The 21,601-nt window shown below is 42.2% G+C and overlaps 1 protein-coding gene across 1 annotated transcript in view; it reads right to left on the bottom strand.

Moving 5' to 3' along the window:
• SLC13A2 (solute carrier family 13 member 2) overlaps nt 1-20,341 on the bottom strand; it is a 123,995-nt gene extending 103,654 nt beyond the window's left edge. The window contains exon 1 of the mRNA XM_073616762.1: nt 20,142-20,341. Coding sequence (XP_073472863.1) covers nt 20,142-20,243 — 102 coding nt within the window. The 5' untranslated portion in view covers nt 20,244-20,341. The remainder of the gene's footprint in view (nt 1-20,141) is intronic.
• Nucleotides 20,342-21,601: the final 1,260 nt, after the last annotated feature.

Raw genomic sequence — 21,601 nt, 5'->3', positions numbered from 1 at the left:
AGGGTAACCACACAGGGGTTAGTGAACCTGAGAAATAGATGTTGTTGGTTAGTGCTGTGTCAGGTAGTGAAAGGGGTCCCTGACAGGTTTCATGGAAGTGGGTCCCCAACAGTCCCGGGAGAGTAGGCCAGAAGGTAGAAGGGATAGAGAGGTTAGTGGGAGCCCATGGTTTAGGAAGAAGTGCTGGTGCTGGTGGAAGCACACCTGGAAGAGGTGGGTGGAGTGCCCCTTTAGGAAAAAAGGTTGGGCAGATTAGGACTCCTGCTGCTGATAGTTGGCACAGAGGTGCCAAGGTGAAGTGCTGGTGGAAACACACCCAGAAAAAGAAATGGGCCTACGCAGCTAATGGCTGGCACAGAGGTGTCTCCTAGTGATGGGTTTATGTGTTCCTCCCTCCGGTTCGAAACAAGGGGGGAGGATATGTGGCAGTAGGACCCTGTGCTACCTGGAAGATTACTGGTTTACGCCAGATTGTGGAGGGAAAGGCACGCTGATTGCACACCTGTGTGCTGGGCTATTTATGCCTCGTTTCCACCGAGCTGATCGGGTCGGGTCGGATCGGTTTGGAAAGCCTAGAATGGTCCGGCCTATTCAGGCGAGCGTTTCCACTGCAAGTCGGACCGACAGGGGCCATACGTGGGTTTAGAAAAAATGCCGTCATGGCGTCACACGTCCACCAATCAGTGTAACGTACCGTAGCTCCGCCCTAACCGAACCGTTCCATTTTCTATGGCCCCACATCTGAAGCAGGACCCTGAATGGAATGGTTCGGTTCGGTTGTATGGGCCGCTTTCATAATTGAAACACCCAAAATAACGTACCGTACTGAACCGAACCGAACCGATCCGCTCAGTGAAAACGAGGCATTAGTTGTGACCTGGCTATGGCTCAGGGTTCCACCCAACAGACAGGAAGTCTGTGCATGGGAGTCAGGTGGACTCCAATTCCTCTGAGAGGAATCAGAGGCTGCAGGGAGCAGCCAGAGTATGCATGTCTGCAAGAGGCAGATGTACTTGGTGACAGAGCAGCAAGGTGCTGATCAGGAGTGAGCTAGGAGAGAGCTTAACTCTAGGAAACTCTTTTGGGTCTGAGGAGCAGACCTAAGGCCTAGGCTAAAGGCTTGAATCAGCCGTATGGCAAGAATGTAAGCCAGGAGGCTAAAGTATTAAGTGTGCAAGATACAGTAATGGTGGAACCCCCTGCGTGGGTACTGATGTCTTTGTGAACTTTACTGTGCTTTGAAATAAAAGTGGGCTACCAGGCCCTTAAAAATACAGTTTTGTACTGGCGTACTCACTGGAAAACACACCTACCGTTTGAGTCTGATAAACCCAATCGTAATATATATCTATATCTATCTCTCACCTGAAGTGGATTAGAAACTGTACACGTACTATATAAAAGAAAGTTACTAAAGCGCTGATGTGGACCTAATTAATTGTGTGATAAACTGGTTCAGCTGCAGCTATTTAAATGTGTTCTGTTGTCACATGCAAAATAATACTTATTATTTATAGCACTATTAATATTATTGTATTGCACAACAATGTGATATCCATTAATCCAAAAATGTGCTACATAACCAATTGCTAATGCTCCTTTCTCTGTGAGAGGAGGTATAATCCAAATATACACACAGTAATGATCAAAATATGATAACGATTATGAAGAAAAAGTCCCAACAAAGATAAACCACCACCTGGAGGTAAAGTTCCTATTCACCTTTTAGAGAACAAATGAAATAAAAACCTGAGTCAAATAACACTTTCCAGAGCATGGATCCTCACTCCAATGAGATTATAGATTTGCCATAGTTCAAATGGTCTGTTTTTCTACCAAATTGATGATTTCTAAAAGATTGCTTTCAGAGATAAAAAGACATAATTGTGCAAGATTGCTGTGTATTCATAAACTCCTGATTAATATAAGCTATTCACTCACATTTGTTTTATTGCAGCTTTCCTCCTCACTGCACGTCCAGTATAGCAAAACACCGGAGGTGAGGTCACTGGCTCCTCCCTATATACTGTGTACACCGCCTGCACTGTATTAGAAACTGTACAATGGCTGCACTGTATTGTATACTGTGTACACCACCTGAAGTGTATTAGAAACTGTACACACTGTATTAGATACTGTGTACACCACCTGGACTGTATTAGAAACTGTACAATGGCTGCACTGTATTATATACTGTGTACACCACCTGAAGTGTACACTAAATGATGGAGAAAAACTGAGGAAGAAGAGAAACACTGGAATACTAGTAAGTATCAATGTGCAGAAGTGTATTTGATTTGGAAGAATAAATCGCCTCTTACATTGACTGTCCTACATGTGTATATGTTGCTCCTTTATGTAAAATTATAAGAATAGCTTTTTACATTTCAGAATGGGGCGTCTCAAGACTGTCCATAATTTTAAAGGGTTTCTTGAGATTGTCCATAATTTTAAAGGGTGCCTTGACTGAAAAAAGGTTGAGAAACACTGGTCTGGAGGACAGTAAACTGGGCGTTTCTTTAGAAAGTTTGGAGACCCATGTCCTAGAATGTATTTTTGTTTGGCTGTGCAAGACTGTATTATCAATCAATAAATCCAAACAAACATAAAGCTCTCTGTAGCTAAACATGTTAGATCAAAAAGTTAGGATAACACAACAGCTTGTGATTTCAAAACAAGCCTAAAGTGTGCATTATTGAAGAGAAACAGAACATTAAGTCTTGAGGTGAGAAGAAATTGGTGTATAATAAATGCAAAGTCCACTAAGTTTATCTTCTATGTAAACACTTCGGCTATGGGCCAACCTATTTCTAAGGTGGAAAAATAACTGAAGGTCACTAACGTTCCTGGTACGTGGAAAAAAAACTTTATGACCACTTTATAACTGTTTGCATGAACAGATCCTGCAGATTTCACGTGGCAATTGTTAAAATTTACACTGCAATTAAAATGCAGATCCTTTGTTCGACTCAGCAACTGTTCATATGTATAGGCAGACAAACAGTCAAGGGGTTAATATGGCGCACTCTGGATGTAGCTATATACATATAACTGAAAGAGCAGGGGGGGGGGGGGGGGAGGTTGAGATCGGGCAAAAATGGGAGGGGGAACTTGGTGGTAAATATTATTGTTTCACAGCAAGTTCAAGATGTAGTTCATGTCAGGATGATAAAATGCTGAGTATGTAGAAGGCAGCCAGTCCGTGAAAGCTAGAAGGAGCTCTGGAACAAGACAAGAGAAAGAAGGACGGCGCCCTCTAAGTGCAGTGTGTTTTACAATAGATTTATTACAAGTGGATTAAAAACACTCACATTTAAGTAGATACATTCCAGCATATTAGGCAGTAAGATAGGTTCATCCGCATGTTCCCAGGAGATGTGGGTCTCACGGACCGGTGGAGGGGATCCTGTGTCCTGGGTCCTGTAGCTCTCCGGTGGTACTGTGGGCACTCAGGGCCTCCGGGTGGCTTGGATGCAGGCGGTGGATGCTCCGTGATGCTCCACGTTATCGTGGTGTCTTCACTTCTGGGAACGGGGTCAGGCGGGCGGCGCTTCGCGTTCGAAGCATGCATGCTCCTTCATAAGGCTATCCTGGTGGCCATCTTTAATGGGGGAATGAAATTATTTGAAAACAACCAATAGGATCAAGTAATGAAATCTCCTCTGCTACCACTTACAGCAACGTCTCCTCTTCTTCCTACTTCTTTCCGACTGGTCGGAAAGAAGTAGGAGGAAGAGGAGTCGTTTGCTGGAGACGTGGTGGAGCATCACGGAGCATCCACCGCCTGCGTCCAAGCCACCCGGAGGCCCTGAGTGCCCACAGTACCACCGGAGAGCTACAGGACCCAGGACACAGGATCCCCTCCACCGGCTCATGAGACCCACATCTCCTGGGAACATGCGGATGACCCTATCTTACTGCCTAATATGCTGGAATTTATCTACTCAAATGTGAGTGTTTTTAATCCACTTGTAATAAATCTATTGTAAAACACACTGCACTTAGGGGGTGCCGTCCTTCTTTCTCTTGTCATATGTGTAGGCAAACTCATCTTAGTAGCCAATTTACAAAAGGACCAAATTAAAATTTACCTTACACTCATTAGCTCACTTTATTCTTTGGCGGGTCATTGGGCATCCTTCATGATGATTGATGTGGATCTGCATTATAGGATGGTGTAATTGACAGTGGATTTAGAATTTTTTTTTTTTTTTTTTTAGTCTACTTTCACAATGGGGCCACTGAGCGTTAGTGTCACTTTTTGGCTGCTAGTGGGGCGCTTTTACCCCCACTAGTGGCCGAAGAAGGGGTTAAAAGCGCCCATGTTGCGGCGCTTCAAAATCGCTTTTTAGGTGCTTTGGAAGCGCTGCCCATACATTTCAATGGGCAGGGCGTTTTGGGAGTGCTGTATACATCACTCCCATCCCGCCCCGAAGATGCTGCTTGCAGGACTTTTCAGAACGTCCCGCAAGCACACCGCCCCAGTGTGAAAAGTCACACTGAAATGATTGAGAGGCAGTTTTAGGTATTATTTAGAGGCTATTTCTAGCGCTAAAATGCCTGAAAACTGCTTCAGAGTGACACCAACCTTAAGGACTGGTCAAAAACAGTGTTTTTATTTACTTTTCACTTTTTTGTGAGTGAGTAGGGATACTATGGACCACTGACTTATTCATATAGGGGGAACCAGGTGTCTGGGTGTATTGTTAAAGGGTGCTTCCCAATTCCAATAAGCTCCCCCCCTCCCACCCTCAGATCACAACAACCACTGGGTCCCCCCCTTTCCTTTTTACATATCACCCCCTTAAAATTCATACTAAACGTAACCACTTTCCTACCAGCCTATAGTCATATGACGTCCGCAGGAGCACTCTGCCATCCTGGATAGGTGTCATATGACGTCCTCTGCTACTGGGGGCCCCCAGGATCGCGGGAATAGTGAGTTACAGTTTTACTGTCAGTATACTGTGCCCAGATTGCCCCCCCGAATAAAGAGGACCTGTCATCAATACCATCTGAGTATCTGTCTGAGCTCATCAGAGTACCTGTCATACCATCTGAATACCTGTCTGTGAGCTCATCAGAGTACCTGTCATCCCATCAGGAGTACCTGTCATCCCAAACCCAGCTTCCTGGAAAACTTGGCAAACCCATTGTGGCTGCCTTCTAGCACAGGGTCAGCCACAATCCCCCCTTTTACAGCACAGCCAGGTATGCAGGTCAACACCGAAGGTTTCTCTGAAATCGATTTTTTTTTTTTTTAATTTATTTTCCCTGATGAATAAGTTCAAGGCATCGTGGACCAAACTAATCTTTTTTTTTTCCCGTCAGTTTATAGAAAACAACCCCAGCTCAAGCTATGCCCGCCCTTTCGAATGGAGACCCCTAACAGTGGAGGAGCTTAAATTGTTTTTAGGCCTTACAATCAACCTAAGGCTTACAAAAAATGAAGTGCATGCATATTGGTCTACCAACCCCATCCACTACATGCCAATTTTTTCAGCTGTGGTGTCCAGGTCCCGTTATGACATGATCATGCGGTTTGTGCATTTCAGTGATAACTCGCAGTGCCCCCCCCCCCCCCCGAAATCATCCCGACTTTGATAAATTATATAAAATTTGACCCCTAATTGATTTTTTTCTCCAAGAGATTTGCCAAACTTTATATCCCTGACCAGAACATCTCTGTGGACCAATCCCTGGTCCATTTCATAGGCCTGCTTGGAATCAAGCAATATATCCCAAGTGAGAGGGCTAGGTACGGATTGAAGCTCAACAAGCTCTGTGAAAGCTTCACCGGATATGTGCATGCCTTCTGTGTGTGCGAAGGCAAAGACTCCCATCTCCAGAACCCTGAGTGTCCAACATACATGTGCATTTCACATCACAAACAGATGCTTAGTCATAGCTGCCTGCACTGACCCAGGACATTTTATGGACCATGCGCCTGTTGCCTTGACCAATACTTTGGCTGTACTGACCATATATCTGCCTGTACTAACTATGGACAGTATTCCTGCCTGCTGCATGGACGATCCTTTCGCTGCTGCTGATCACATCCCTGCCTGCTACCTGGACCAATGCTTTTGCTGTACTGACAATATATCTACTTGTACTGACTATGGACAGTATTCCTTCCTGCTGCCTGTTTTGCTGTCGCTGTCCATCTTCCTGCCTGCTGCCTGGACTGATGCTCTCCTCTGTGGACCACTGCACTACTAAAACCGCAGGTAATCTTTTGTTTACCCTTTGGTCAGCAGAATGTATTTTGGTTTGTAATTGGTATGTACATGTTAAATATACATGTGAAATATGAAGGGTTATCGCCATACTCAGGAGGAGTAGCAGAATGTATTTTGGGGTGTCATTTTTGCTATGTACATGCTATATGTTGGAACTATCTTATAAATGGACAACTTTGTGTAAAAAAAAAAAAAAAAAAAAAAAAAAAAAAAAAAAAAAAAAAAAAATGCGCTTTAATTTTTTTTCTACATTTTCCAAAAGCTTCTGGAAAAAAATTAACTGTTCAAAAGACTCATTATGCCTCAGATTAAACGCTGGGGTGTTTGCTTTCCAAAATGGGGTAATTTTGTGGGCATTTCCATTGTTCTGGTGCTCCAGGGCCTTCACAATTGTGATAGGCCGTCATCAAATTACATGTGTAATTTATGCTCCTAAAACGCCTGATGGTACCACTTGGATTTTGGGCCTCTGTATGTGGACAGGCTGTGTAAAAGTTTCACACATGTGGTATTGCTATACTCAGGAGGAGTAGCAGAATATATTTTGGGTTGTAATTGCAAATATGCATGTGCTGTGTGAGAGAAATAACTTGTTAATGCGACCATCTTGTGTATAAAAAAAAAAAAAAAAAAAACTTACATTTCCCAAGAATTGTGGGAAAAAAATACAACTTCAAAAAACTCACCATGCCTCTTACTAAATAACTTGGACTGTCTATTTTCCAAAAAAGGGGGTATTTGTACTTTCCTGGCTTGTTAATATCTCAAAAAATGAGATAGGCCGTCAGTACATCAGGTGTGATCAATTTTCAATGATTTGCACCATAGCTTGTAGACTCTATAAGTTTTACACAGACTAAATAATATCCACTAATTTGGGTTATTTTTACCAAAGATATGTAGTAGTATAAATTTTAGCCCAAATTTATAAAGAAAAATTACTTATTTGCAAAATTTGACAACAGAAACTAAAAAAAAAGGTTTTTTTTTTTTTCAAAGTGTTCGCTCCTTTTTGCTTATATTGCAAAAAACACTGTTGGCTTTTTTGTTTTTGTTTTTTGGAGGATCCCATCTAACATCTATACCAAAGTTTTTAACAGAACTCTGGTAAGAATCCCTTACCAGAATTCTGGTATAGATCTAGCCACGTGCCATATAACTTACTTATACGGCAGCAAGGTGGCACTCTGGCGCTGGATCACGTATCTAGTATGTGACTCAACACTCCCGGGTCTGGGGTACACATGCGCACCACCGGCGACCCACTTCCACTGTGATTATACACAGCGGGAGCTGATCTGCAGGTACCACGGACTTGATTTCCGCTGGCACCCGCCGATCATTCAGCACAGAGGCAGAACAGCGATCTGCCTATGTAAAAGAGGCAGATCGCCATTCTGTCACTAAGGAAGGCATGGATCCTGTGTTCCTGCAAAGCAGGGACATGATTCCATGCCTTCCTCTAGCACCTCTCACACTACACAAAATAACTAGCTAGGCACACAGTTGACTCTTTGATCGCCCCTTCCCAGCCAGATTAGTACAGTGCATATTTTTAGCACTGATCGCTGTATTAGTGTCGGTGGTCCCCAAAAAGTGTCAAAAGTGTCAGTTAGTGTCAGACTGTCAGTCCATTCAATGCATTAAGATAAAAAAGCCTTCTGTGTGCAGCAGCCCCCCTAACACTTACCTGAAGTCCCTCTCTGTCCAGCGATGTCCATGAGTGTCTTAGCCGTCCAAGACAAACAAAGACTTGGGGGGGCACACCCTAAAATTGCATTAAAGATGGTGCTGCCATGCAAACAGAACATAAAAATTTCAGCGCACCCATACAAAAAGGACATTCAAATCCTGCAAGACCAAATCCCCATATTTTTTGCTGAATATGTTCAGGTGTTTTAAATAGGAATTGCAGGATTTAAATGTCATTTTTGTATGTGTGCCCTGTAATTTTATGTTCTGTTAGCCACCCAAGATTCTCCCTCCTGATTGGCTGAGACACAGCAGCGCCATTGGCTGCCGCTGCTGTAAATCAAGGTCAGCTAGCCAATCAGAAGAGAGAGAGAGGGGGCGCGGGCGGGTCAGGCTCTGTGTCTGAATGGACACAGGAAGCTGTGACTCGTCTCGGGTGCCCCCATAGCAAGCTGCTTGCTGTGAGGGCCTCTGAACAGGAGGGAGAGGCCAGGAGCACCGAAGAGGGACCCAAGAAGAGGAGGATCTAAGCTGCTCTGTGCAAATCCACTGCAACAGAGCAGGTAAGTATACTATTATTTTTATAGGGGAAAAAAAATGAGACTTTACAATCACTTTAACTACTTGATCTCAAGAAGGTTTTACACCCTTCATGATCAGGGCATTTTTTGCTATTCGGCACTGCGCTACTTTAACTGTAATTGTCGTGCAACACTGTATGCAAATTCCATTTTTATCATTCTTTTCACACAAATAGAGATTTCTTTTTATGGTATTTGGTCACCACTGCCACTGTTTTTTTTAAACATCTTTTACTATATGAACAAAAAAGACAGAAAATTAAAAAACAATATTTTCTACTTTCTGTTATAAAACATATCCAATTAAAAAAAAAGTCTTCATAAATTTAGGCCAAAATGTATTCTGCTGCATGTCTTTGGTAAAAAAAATCCCAATAATTCTTTTGTGTGAAAGTTATAGCGTCTGCAAACCATGGTATATATACTGGAATTTATGCAGCTATAGACACTATACTGTAATGCCGGTGGTCAATGACCTATAGTGTGATTGTGATAGAGTGGCTGGCAATTTGGCGCTAAGAGACACTATCTGGGAGGGTCACTAACTGACACTGACATCGCTACTGACACTAATATAGTGATAAGTGATAATGCTGTACACTTACACTGTACTAATGACCCTGGCTGGGAAGGGGTTAACGTCTAAGAGCAATCAAGGGGTTAACTGTGTGCCTAACAATATGTAATGTGTGTAATATGTGCTGTTTTTACTTTTCTATCTGACTGTTTTTCTCCCTGCTTTGCATGGAGTAGAAACAGCTAGATCGCTGTTCCCTGTACGCAGAGTTTTGTGTTTTTGTAAACAAAGAACTCTGTGTGTGATTGGCCACAGCCAATCAGCTCACTCCAGCCAAAATTATTGGCTGAAATTAGCTGCCTAACTTGTGCTGCACATGTGCTCCCCAAACCCAGAAGAAAAGCCTACAGCTACCACCCTCCCACAGTACAACTACTGTGGGTGGGTGGGAAGTAGTTAAACAGAATTTTCCTTCTTTTTCAATATAATAAACCAAAATGTAAACAAAATAAATGTATAGTCCAGGAATACTTGTCAGTTGTCATTAATGATAAAGTGTCCATGCATCAAAAAAGTTTTAGCGCATTCAAAACATTTTCCACTGTGCTACAAAGTGTGAAAATACAGTGCAATCAATAATCTTCTATATATGCTGTTGTGATCCTCCACTAACACACCAGAGAATTCACCAACTTGATATGACCACCCACTACAGGAAAGTCATACAACGCATGTTTTTACAAGAGATTCCACCATCCACATTCGACCAGGGGCAACCACCTTTCTACTCATCAATATTAGAATGCATTCACATGTATACCATAGGGAGGACAAGGAAACTCTGCCATAGTGTAAAACCTTTTAACTTTATTCAAATAATTAAAAACCTCCTAGGTAATTTTTACTCACATATTAAAGTGCTATGCCTTGCACCAAGCATAAGTCGCTTTTTAAAACCACTAATTTGACATCAGATGCATCAGGGTACCTGCTTCATATATTCTATTGCACGTACCCTGATGCATCTGGGGTGAGGTGCTTTTGAAGGGATCACCTATACTTTAGGGTTTCCTTAAACCCAGGTATTAACCCTATGTAAACTAACACTAACCTCCACAATTAGAAAGATTGTAACCCTAACCCTTGCTGCAACTCCAGCCCTCACATTTAGCCTACTTGTATCTGTAACATCCAACAGATAACCCCTACCCTAACACTGTAAGTACCAGTCCCCTGTGTGTATACAGTGCCTTGAAAAAGGATTCATGCCCCTTTAAATTTTCCACATTTTGTCATGTTTCAACCATTAAATGTATTTTATTGGGATTTTATGTGATAGACCAACACAAAGTGGCACATAAATGTGAAGTGGAATGAAAATGATAAATGGTTTTCAAAAATTTCTGAAAAGTGTGACATGCATTTGTATTTAGCCGCCCTGAATCAATACTTTGTAGAACCACCATTCGCTGCAATTACAGCTGCAAGTCTTTTTGGGGATGTCTCTATCAACTTTGCTCATCTAGAGCAGTGTTTCTCAATTCCAGTCCTCAAGGCGCCCCAACAGGACATGTTTTCAGGATTTCCCTCAGATGAAACGGCTGTGGTAATACTAAGGCAGTGAAATTGATCAAACCACCTGTGCAAACTAATGTCAAGCCTGAAAACATGACCTATTGGGGCACCTTGAGGACGGAAGTTGAGAAACACTGATCTAGAGAGTAAAATTTTTGCCCATTCTTCTTTGCAAAATAGCTCAAACTCTGTCAGATTGGATGGAGACCGTCTGCGAACAGCAATTTTCAAGTTTTGCCACAGATTCTCAATTGGATTTATGTCTGGACTTTGACTGGGTCGCTCTAACATATGAATATGCTTTGCTCTAAACCATTCCATTGTAGGGATGAGCCGAACATCACTCACAGATACTCTTGTTGGGCGCAGAAACGGGCCCTGCTGTGAAATATTAGAACGAAAATTGTAACTACATGCCCCTGTTAAATAGGGGCAGAAAAATTGGGCCTTGGGTGGTGGTGGTACCTTAAACCAAAAATATTGTTTGAAGCTAGCATCATCAAGTTTGAGGAGGAATAGGATAGCCCACATAGGCAGTCTTCAAGGGATCCCACATCCATAGCAAATTCAATCAGTTACATCAGCATCAAGTGCTTGATAGCTGCTGATCCAAGACTGATTCATTTTTATGAATGTGAGCCTATCACCGGAGTCTGTGGACAGGCGCACTCTTTGATCCTTCACAAACCCTCCAGCAGAACTGAATGTGCGTTCAGAAAACACGCTGGATGCAGGACAGGCCAGTAGCATATTGAGCAAGTTCTGGCCAGTGGTCCATCCTCAAGACCCAGTAATCCAGTAGATGTTCTGTTGGAAAGGTCTCCAAGTCTGCTCTTGCCCCTAACCATGTAATGCAGACGCTGGCGATGGTTGTTTGAACTGATCAGATCTTGGCACTGAGGACTGAAAAATTTAAAGGCATCGGTCAGCCGGCCGTTTTCTCCACCGCTCTTCCTCTGACTGAACGAAGCCTCAGCAACACATTGTCCAGCACCAGTAATTTGTAACATCCCAGGGTCTGGAAGTACAAACCTTTCTTCAAGGCCTCCTGAAGATGTTTTATCCTCTGCTCCCTCTGCAAAGGCAGGATGAGTTCTGCAGCTGAAAAGGCAGTAGTTGTAGTGCTAGCAATTTGGCCAAACTAGCATTCAATTCTGAGTCCTCTGTGTCCCTTAGGATACCATTGCATAGAGTAGGTATAACATGTTTCTATTTTAGGTAAAAAAATGTATATTTTGGAACCACTTTAATTTCTATAATCTGGACACAGATACATTTTAAAGTAGACTTTGTTCTAAGATAAGTAACATTTTTTTATTTTTTTATTTACACATTTGCATAGTATTTCGGCTATTGAAGTACAAGTATATCCTGGAAAAAAAAATGTTATTAGGCTATTTCCTGATTTGGTTGATTGTTATTAACTGATTTAAAGGATAACATTACCTTTTGGAGCATGTTACACGTTCCACCCGCATATAACATGTTCCAGCTCCTGTCTATCCCCCCCAATCCCCCCCTCAATGTGGGCCTGGGCGGGGATCTTCTTCCCACTGTCGCAATTGAACCACTTCAGCCCCAGAAGGTTTTACCCCCTTCCTGACCAGAGCACTTTTTACAATTTGGCACGGCGCTGCTTTAACTGGTAATTGCACGTTCATGCAATGCTGTACCCAATTAAAATGTGCGTCCTTTTTTTCCCACAAATTAGAGCTTTCTTTTAGTGATATTTAATCACCTCTGCGATTTTTTTATTTTTTTCGATATAAACGAAAAAAGACCGAAAATTTTGAGATATTTGAGTTATTTTCTACTTTTTGTTATAAAAAAATACAATAAAGTAAATTTTACCCATACATTTAGGGAAAAAAGCATTCAGCCACATGTCTCGGGTAAAAAAAATTCAATAAGTGTAGATTTATTGGTTTGGGCAAAAGGTATAGCTGGAATTTTACGCAGCTTTTAGTTTATGACTACCTATCTCATTTCTTGAGGCAGGACAGTACAACCCCCCCCCCCATCCCCCAAATGACGCCATTTTGGAAAGTAGACACCCCAAGGAATTTGCTGAGATTGAAAGTCATTGAAAAATGACAAAAAAAAAATACACAAAGTTGTCACTGAAATGATATACTGCTCAGACATGCCATGGGCATATGTGAAATGATACCCCAAAATACATTCTGCTGCTTCTCCTGAGTACAGGGATACCACATGTGTGGGACTTTTTGGGAGCCTAGCCGCATACAGGACCCCGAAAACCAATCACCGCCTTCAGGATTTCTAAGGGTGTAAAATTTTGATTTCACTCTTCACTACCTTATACAGTTTCGTAGGCCATGAAATACCCAGATAGCATGACCCCATTTTGGAAAGTAGACACCTCAAGCTATTTGCTGAGAGGCATGTTGAGTCCATGGAATATTTTATATTTTGCCACAAGTTTCGGAAAAATTACAATAATTAAAAAATTTGTATTTTGCAGATCTCACTTTTTGTCACAAAGTTTTAAAAATTGAAAAAAGAAAAAAAATACATTTCCCTTTTTCTTTCTTCATTTTCAAAAACAAATGAGAGCTGCAAAATACTCACCATGCCTCTTAGCAAGTACCTTGGGGTGTCTACTTTCCAAGATGGGGTCATTTGGGGGGGGGGGTTGCGCTATCTGGACATTTCAGGGCCTCCATAACTGTGATAGGTAGTGAGAAGTGAAATCACCATTTTACACCCTTAGAAATCCTGAAAAACCAAAAAGTCCCACACATGTGGTATCCTCGTACTCAGGAGGAGCAGCAGAAGGTATTTTGGGGTGTAATTTAACATATGACCATGGCATGTTTGAGCAATATATTATTTAGTGACAACTTTGTGAAAAAAATAACTAAAATGTATTGGCATTTTCCCGAAACTGTGTAAGGTAGTGAAGAGTGGGATGTGTATGGTGCGTGTGTGGGTGTTAGCGCTACTGGCACTAATCTGACACTACCTGGGGCAACGCACACCCTAACTGAAGCTAAAACCTAACTGATATCACCCGCCAGGTGATCAAGGGGTTAAATCTTTATTCAGGTAATGTACAGAGGGTACTGTGGCGCTATAACAAAATAACTAACCAGCGTCATCCGTAACACTAATACGGTGATCACTGGTGACGGGGTGATCAAGGGGTTAAACCTTTATTGGGGGGGTACCCTAAAGCTACTTGGGCCTACCACTAACTGCCCTAATGCTAATGTTAATGGGGGGGGCGATCTGGGGGTGACAAGTATACCTACGTGTACTGGTGTTAGTGTAGTGTTGGTGCAACTTACTGTGAGATGTCTCCTCTCCTCTCTCTGGAATGAAGATTGTGTGGGACTTGGTGTCACCCTTATTCGGAAAGGGATACCACTTGTGCGCGGATAATTATTACACAAGCGTGCCACTTTTTAGTCACCTTTTTGATTATGGAATTGGCGCATGTGGCACCGTGCAATCTAATCGCCGGGGCTTCCCCCAATGGCTTGTAGAATCCCGACTTAGACGGGGGAGAGAGCCTGCTTGAAGTGTAATAAATTGTTAGCAGTGAAGTGGAGGGATTCACGGAATGTTTTCGTTCTGTCCTCCCTTCATGCAGATACGACAGTCCAAATTTCTACGGTGACTGGTGTTGTGGAGAAACCCCTCTGTGTCCACGAATAACAACCTTCTGTTTCCAGATAGTGCTCTGGCCCACCTTCCCAACGTAAATGCAGTGAGCCGGCTGCATGAGAGGCATTTTCCACATGTCCTCCCTGGTACCCCTACCCAAAGAACACCCCAAAGAAGATGTCGTGTCTGCAGAAAACACGGATTTAGGCGTGACACCCACTTTTATTGTCCCTCCTGTCCTGACCAACCTGGTCTCTGCATCGGTGACTGTTTGTTTCAAACGCTACCACACACTAGTGGAGTATTAGCATAGGGTACAGCACGATACAGTCCTAGGCACACATACACAGGGTCTCGAAAGATGTGATGGCCATCACATTTTGAGAGACCCTAATCTACAATGTTCAGTTTACAGTTATTTTTAAGTTTTTATAAAAATTAAAAAAGTAAAAAAAAAAAAAAAAAAACACACGAAAACACAAAAAAAATATAAAATAAAAAAGCCAAAAATAGTTGTTGTTTTATTTTTCTTCTGTCTCTCTATTGTTCTCTCTCTTATGTTCGCTCTCTACTGTCCACTCTACTGTTCGTTCACTATTGTTCTATATCTATTGTTCTCTCTCAGTTTTATTTTTACTATGTTTTATTGTATTTGCTTTGCAGGTATGGTATGTTATACTGTAATGTTTGTTTTATTGTTAACCATCATTTGCTTAGCAGGTACACCATTCAGCTGTAGCACGGGTTTATTTATCTTAACAGCAACAGCGTTTGCTCCCGAGATACGTAAAGCCGTGACTCCGACGCTGTCGGAGGTGATTTCACCACCACAGTTAAAAAAGAGCATATATAGCCGAAGCATGGGGGCAGGGGTGGAAGAGCGATTTGCTCCTAACATTAGGGATGGATTGCCCCCATGCTTCGGCATATATTTTTTAGGCAAAGATTGCAATGCTTTATTTTTACTATGTTTTATTGTATTTGCTTTGCAGGTATGGTAAGTCTTACTGTTATAATGTAATGTTACTTTGTTTTATTGTTAACCATCATTTGCTTAGCAGGTACGCCATTCAGCTGCAGCACGGGTTTATTTATCTTGACAGCAACAGCGTTTGCTCCCACGATATGTAAATCAGCGACTCCAGCGCTGTAGGAGGTGATTTCACCACCACAGTTAAAAAAAAAAAAAAAAACTGGTGCATGTATGCCCATCATTAGAAGTGGGTGGATGAATGGCGGGATTCTAAAGGTGGGCATACCCACCGATCAATCTCTTTTTTTTTTTTGTTCAGCCCACAAGCTGCATGGAAAAAAAGAACATTACAATGTATGCACAAGGACCAGAGAAGTACTGATATGTTGCTGGACTTTGAGTGGTTATACCAGAATGATGCCTGCAGGTTAGGTATCATCTTGGTATCATTGTTTTCAGCCAGCAGTCAGCTTTCACGTAAAAGCAATCCTAGTGGCTAATTAGCCTCTAAACTGCTTTTACAAGCAGTTGGAGGGAACGTTTCTCCCCTCCCACCGTCTTCCATGGTTTCTCGGGCTCATCTGTCCCAACAGGGAACCCGAGAATGCAGCCGGTGGTTCCGCCAGCTGACCATAGAGCTGATCAGAGACCAGAATGGCTCCAATCATCTCTATGGCCTAAGAAACCGAAAGCTACGAGCATTTCATGACTTAGGTTTTGCCGGATAAGAACAGCGCCATTGGGAAATTGGCAAAGCATTTTATCACACCGATCTTGGTGTGGTCAAATGCTTTGAAGGCAGAGGAGAGATCTAGGGTCTAATAGACCCCAATTTTTTCAAAAAAGAGTACCTGTCACTAACTATTGCTATCATAGGGGATATTTACATTCCCTGAGATAACAATAAAAATGATTTTAAAAAAATGAAAGGAACACTTTAAAAATAAAATAAAAAAGCAAAATAATTAATAAAAAATTTTTAAAAAAGCACCCCCTGTCCCCCCCCATGCTTACGTACTAAGGCGAACGCAAGCGTCGGTCTGGTGTCATATGTAAACAGCAATTGCACCATGCATGTGAGGTATCACTGCGATGGTCAGATTGAGGGCAGTATTTTTTTTTTTTATATAATCTTTATTTAACAAAACATTTTTTACAAATATTATTATCCAACATTTATAAAACCATTCTTTGTCCAGCAGTAATTTCGGATTACAATCTATTTTCACATAAACATGTAGTCAAATACCTAACCTCTCTTTTCTTATTTACTTATATTATTCTTATATTGAATCCGTATCACTGCTATCCTAAACCTCCTACTCATTCATCCTCCCCCTTCCCTCATTCTTACTCCTCTCACACATCTACACACTCCATTCCCACAAAATAAAAACCCCATGGTACATGCATGATTGCTGTGACATAGCATCAGTAAAGGCTCCATTCGTTTCGTGGATAGTTTCCACTCATTGGGAGCAGCTGTACACTGGAAGTATCTATAATAAAATGTATTTATTTATTCACAGTTTTTTTTATTTTGTGAATAAATTATATATTACCAATCATGTTTATTACATATGTGGGTATACTGCTATTTTATTATGAATCATGTGGAATAATGTTATATTATGCTATTATATTTTTATATTCTGTGATTTAGCAATCATGTTTACTATAGTTCTGCATGTTACTTTTTTATAGTATATTACGTTGCACTATGCCTGTCTGTACTAATAAATATTGCATTTACCAAAATTGATTGAGTCATTCTACCCCAGTGATGTGTTTCATTTAAAGTCCCAATACCCCCCTTTTCCCCTCCCTTTGCTCTGTGCAGTGGTTTTGCACAGAGCAGCCCAGATCCACCTCTTCTTGGGTCTCTTGCCAGCACGCCTGGTCCTGCCCTCCTACCGAATGCCTTATTTCACAGTGCTGCTCAACGCTCACGTGACCGCCCGCTCCTCTCCTCCTCCTGGCTGATGTAAGTAAGGGATTCTCAGCCCCTCCCCCTGTAGTTCTCAGATCGGGGAAGACAGGGGCGGGCGGTCATGTGAGCGCTGAGTGCTGGTCTGAAATAAGGTATACAGCTACATATTTTTTTATAACGCACATACACTGGGGCGCATAACTTAATGGAACAAAGGGGATTCCATTAAGTAAATAAAGTGGCTTTACAACCACATTAACCAAAAGACAGCCTGCAATCAGCTAAAGAATCTACCCTCTGCCCGCTGTCAATTACAAGGCAAGATCAGACCTGATAGGGAACTGATGTTTAAATTTCCCCATCAGGCTCCACCCACTGCAGCATCATTGGTTGTTAGGAGGCTGTTGGCTGTGAATCTGACAGCCTCCTTAACAACCAGTGAAAGGTAGAGAGTAGCAGTGGCGAATATGCCACTGTGCTACACTGCGGACAGAGACAGGCACTCTGCCTGTTTCTGTACAACAATTTAGAGTAGGTCTTCATTACCTACAGTTTCGTTATCTAGGAACTGGAGGTAATTATTTTTGATATTGGTGCATAAAGTGGAGCTATTAGGAACTGAATTAGCCGCAGCAGTTGGTAAAGTTACTTTAATTTTGCAAACGCACACAAAACAGTATAAACTGCGCAAATACATAAGTAAAAACATTCCACTGTAAGTATAAATGGCTTTTGTTTTAAAAACTCTTTATTTAGAGAAAAAGATGCATTCCAACATTACAGATGCCTTTTAGAATGACATGTGTAAGTTGTATAAAAGGTATTGGGCATAGGACAGAACATTTATCTGTCCTCCAAGTTTTACAACATTTATTTTTCTGTATGAAAATGTGTTAACTGAAAATATACTCAAACTCCATCCTCACTCACCTCTTTTATTATTTCACTTATTCTCCTTTTGTATTTTTCTTCTCCTTCCTTCTCACATCACTGCGTGAAGTGGGAGGGCTAACATCATGCAGGAACATTGCTACAGTTTCATTGGTTGGAATTTCAGAAACTGGCATTGCTGCACAGCCATTGGCTGCCTTTTAGCAATGCCGTGGCACTGAGGCTGAGCCAAGTTGTGCACTATGAATTGAGGTGATGGGCAGTGTGGATGACCGGTCTCTCCCATACTGGCTGCCCGGACAAACCCGGCCGGCCAGCCAACCCCGTTGGCCACTTAAGCCCCCCCTTCTCTGGCCATTAGCTGTTCTACTTTAGATCTCTTTTAGGCAGTACAGTGGTGCTCAGGGATAGGCACGGACCAACCCTTTGGCAGAAAATTTCCAAAGTATAGACTTTAGTGAAGGACACCAAGGTATATTTTAGATTAAAACCATCAAGAAACACTCTGTCTACTCTCTGGCCTAGTTCTACAAGTACAAATAAGTTTTTAAAATAACATTTATATAAAGACTGCTTGTGGTGTATATATAAAGTGCCCATCAAACGCAGCCTCACTGTGCCCATCAAACGCAGCCTCACTGTGCCCATCAAACGCAGCCTCACTGTGCCCATCAAACGTAGCCTCACCAGTTCCCATCAAGTCCCCATCAAAAGCAGCCTCATCAGTGCCCACCAAATGCAGCTTATCAGTGCCCATCAAATGCAGCCCCTCAGTCTGTGCCCATCAAATGCAGCCCCTCAGTCTGTGCCCATCAAATGCAGCCCCTCAGTCTGTGCCCATCAATGCTGCGCCCCTCAGTCTGTGCCCATCAATGCTGCGCCCCTCAGTCTGTGCCCATCAATGCAGCTCCTCAGTCTGTTTCGGGGGTGCACCCCTTCCTCAGAGCTAGAACTAGTTCTGAGGAAGGGGGTGCGCCCCAGAAACATGTTAGCTGTACCCCATGTTCTGTGCATGTCCATAAACTGTGTCTATATGGCTTATGGACAGTTGCATTTTGTGAGTATCCACTTTATACAATTTTCTTTATCAATAAATTATCTTTGGTAATGCACTAGGTGTGCGCGCATTCCATTTTTGTTTTTCTTGTAGAAATTCTTTTATATCTCCTTCCATATAACAATATCTATCAATTTATCTAAGAGGAGAAGGCGGGACACCTTTTAGCACAAAGTATGTAGCACATCACAATGACCCCCCCCACCCCCCTTCGGTAACAACACAAACCTTAATAATAAGAATATACATAATAATATGCAGAAAAGAATTGTGTAAATCCACAAGTACTTTTTTTCACCACTAGTTTTATTTTATACTGGCTTTTCAAAATAACAAATGCAATCATTTTGAGGCTGGATGAAAATAAATGATACATTATCTGTAAAGGTCTGTACATCAGACCAAAACGATGGACAACTGACAAAGGGATTTGGTACCAAAAGAAAGACAGTTCCTCTATAGGCAGTTGGAAGCTATGATATACCTAAAGTTCTCTAATTGGAACTTTTTTCAAAGGAAAATGTATACATTTCCAGTTGAAAGATCTGGATAATTTCAATAGCCTATATGGGTATAACAAATAATATAATTTACAATGTGGATTATTTCACTGTCCTGCCCTCCAGTATTACATTTGCAAGATAAGTGAATTAACATTAGTTTTGCAATAATATAACATTATAGCACAGACACTTCTGCAAAAGTCCAAGCCTGATATTGTCAAACTTATCATTTCTGTATTGAATATTCCCTGTGCTGATAATGTTGAGACCTGAAGATGAGTAAACATAAAGCATGGGCGCTCTGAAGACTGTGAGGGTGATTTACTAAATCTGGTGCACACAGAATCTGGTGCACCTGTGCATAGTAACCAATCAGCTTCTAACTTCAGCTTGTTCAATTAAGCTTTGACAATAAAACCTGGAAGCTGATTGGTTACTATGTACAGCTGCGCCAGATTCTGTTTTAGTAAATCTCACCCTGTGAGTCTTGCTTGCAGTGATTACTGAGCAGCTGTCATGTTGCACACCTATATGAATAACTAGTACTTACTTTTGCTGACACTACCAAAGGCAGAGGGATACAAAAGAGTGGAGTCAAAAAGATGATTAAATATTTTCTGTTTGCCAGCAGCCATCTCCCGACGGACACCATGTTATCAGTAGAGAATTGTACTTAACAGGAGACTTCACTCTAATCCATATCTATTTAAACTATGAGAAACGTGTGTTTAATTGTGGGTGTTTATGCTTGCTTCCTGAGTATATGTCTCTGCCAATGAGGAAAGAGGTGAGTGACAAAGAGAAGAGTACACACCTATGATAGCAGGTAACAACACAAAAAGTTAACTGTTTCCCAGTGACTCAAGTCATTAGTTCTTGATCATCAATATATCAAACTCCTTCATAAAATCCAGTCTTTATTAAGGCATTGGTCTATTGAAAGGCTAGACATATACAGCTTATATAGATAGCATGCCTGTTAAAGCCTAATTTCAATTTTTGTAGTTTTAGTGTGGGAAACAGTTTTACCAGGTTTCTATTTCTGTCTGTGAGTCTATTGGAAAGATTTCCCCTGACTTCCTATTCTAGTGACACCTGTGCAAGAAACGGGAGAGATAGTCATCAGGACATCAAGGCAAAGACATCCATAAAAACATTGTCAGAATTTCTAACATTCTCCCATGCACTAAAATTGTGTTTTTGTCTTTGTACTTGCAGAAAAGATTTTGCATTACTTCCTTTCCTTGACAGGCAGGGCTGGTGCTAGGTGAACTAGGCAGCCACCTAGGAGCACTGCCGCCACATCCACTGATTTCCCTACTCTCTGCTGCAAGGACGTAGATAAGAGGGGGTTAGAGGGTTCTGAACCCTCCCCCAGAGCACCCTGCTAAAATGCCCAGTTAGTCCCTGCTGCCGCATGAAGTTGCACTGCTCAGCCTCAACAATCAGATTTGTATAGGCTGAGCAGCGGTGTGGGCCCTAGATTTCCCCCTCCTCTGTTCTTGCCCACCTCCTTCTCTGAAAATTGGGGCCAGGGGACATTGGCGGTCCTAGCACCCAATCACGTGTTTGCCCTGCCCCCATGCCCCAACATTCATAGAAGGAGGAGGACAAGGATGGAACTTCCTCCATCAGACCTACCTGGGCCAGGGAGTGACATCACTGCAGGCAGGAAACTGGGACATAGGGCAGGATATGCAGAGATGTTGCAGGCTGACCAGCGGCACTGAGGGACTCAGTGATCTGAATATCCTGCTGCTGGTACCTGTAAAAATGTCTTACCACCTCACCCATCCCTCATACTGTCTCACCTACCCCTCATACCACCTCACCTTCTCTCTTCCAGGTATAGCACCCCCCTCCATCCCTTCCTAATCACTGCACTAATCACTGCACCCTGTCAACCAACCTAACCCCCTCAGGTTACAGCAACTCCCACCCACCTTCCCCTCATTCCACTTCTCTCCTACATACCTAAACTTTCCTAAACTGATCTACCTGACCCACCCT

The sequence above is a fragment of the Aquarana catesbeiana genome, linkage group LG02, assembly GCF_042186555.1.
Source record: "Aquarana catesbeiana isolate 2022-GZ linkage group LG02, ASM4218655v1, whole genome shotgun sequence".
In the NCBI taxonomy this organism is placed as follows: Eukaryota; Metazoa; Chordata; class Amphibia; order Anura; family Ranidae; genus Aquarana; species Aquarana catesbeiana.
Note: the sequence above shows the minus strand (reverse complement) of the source record. Positions and strands in the feature narration are given on the sequence as shown.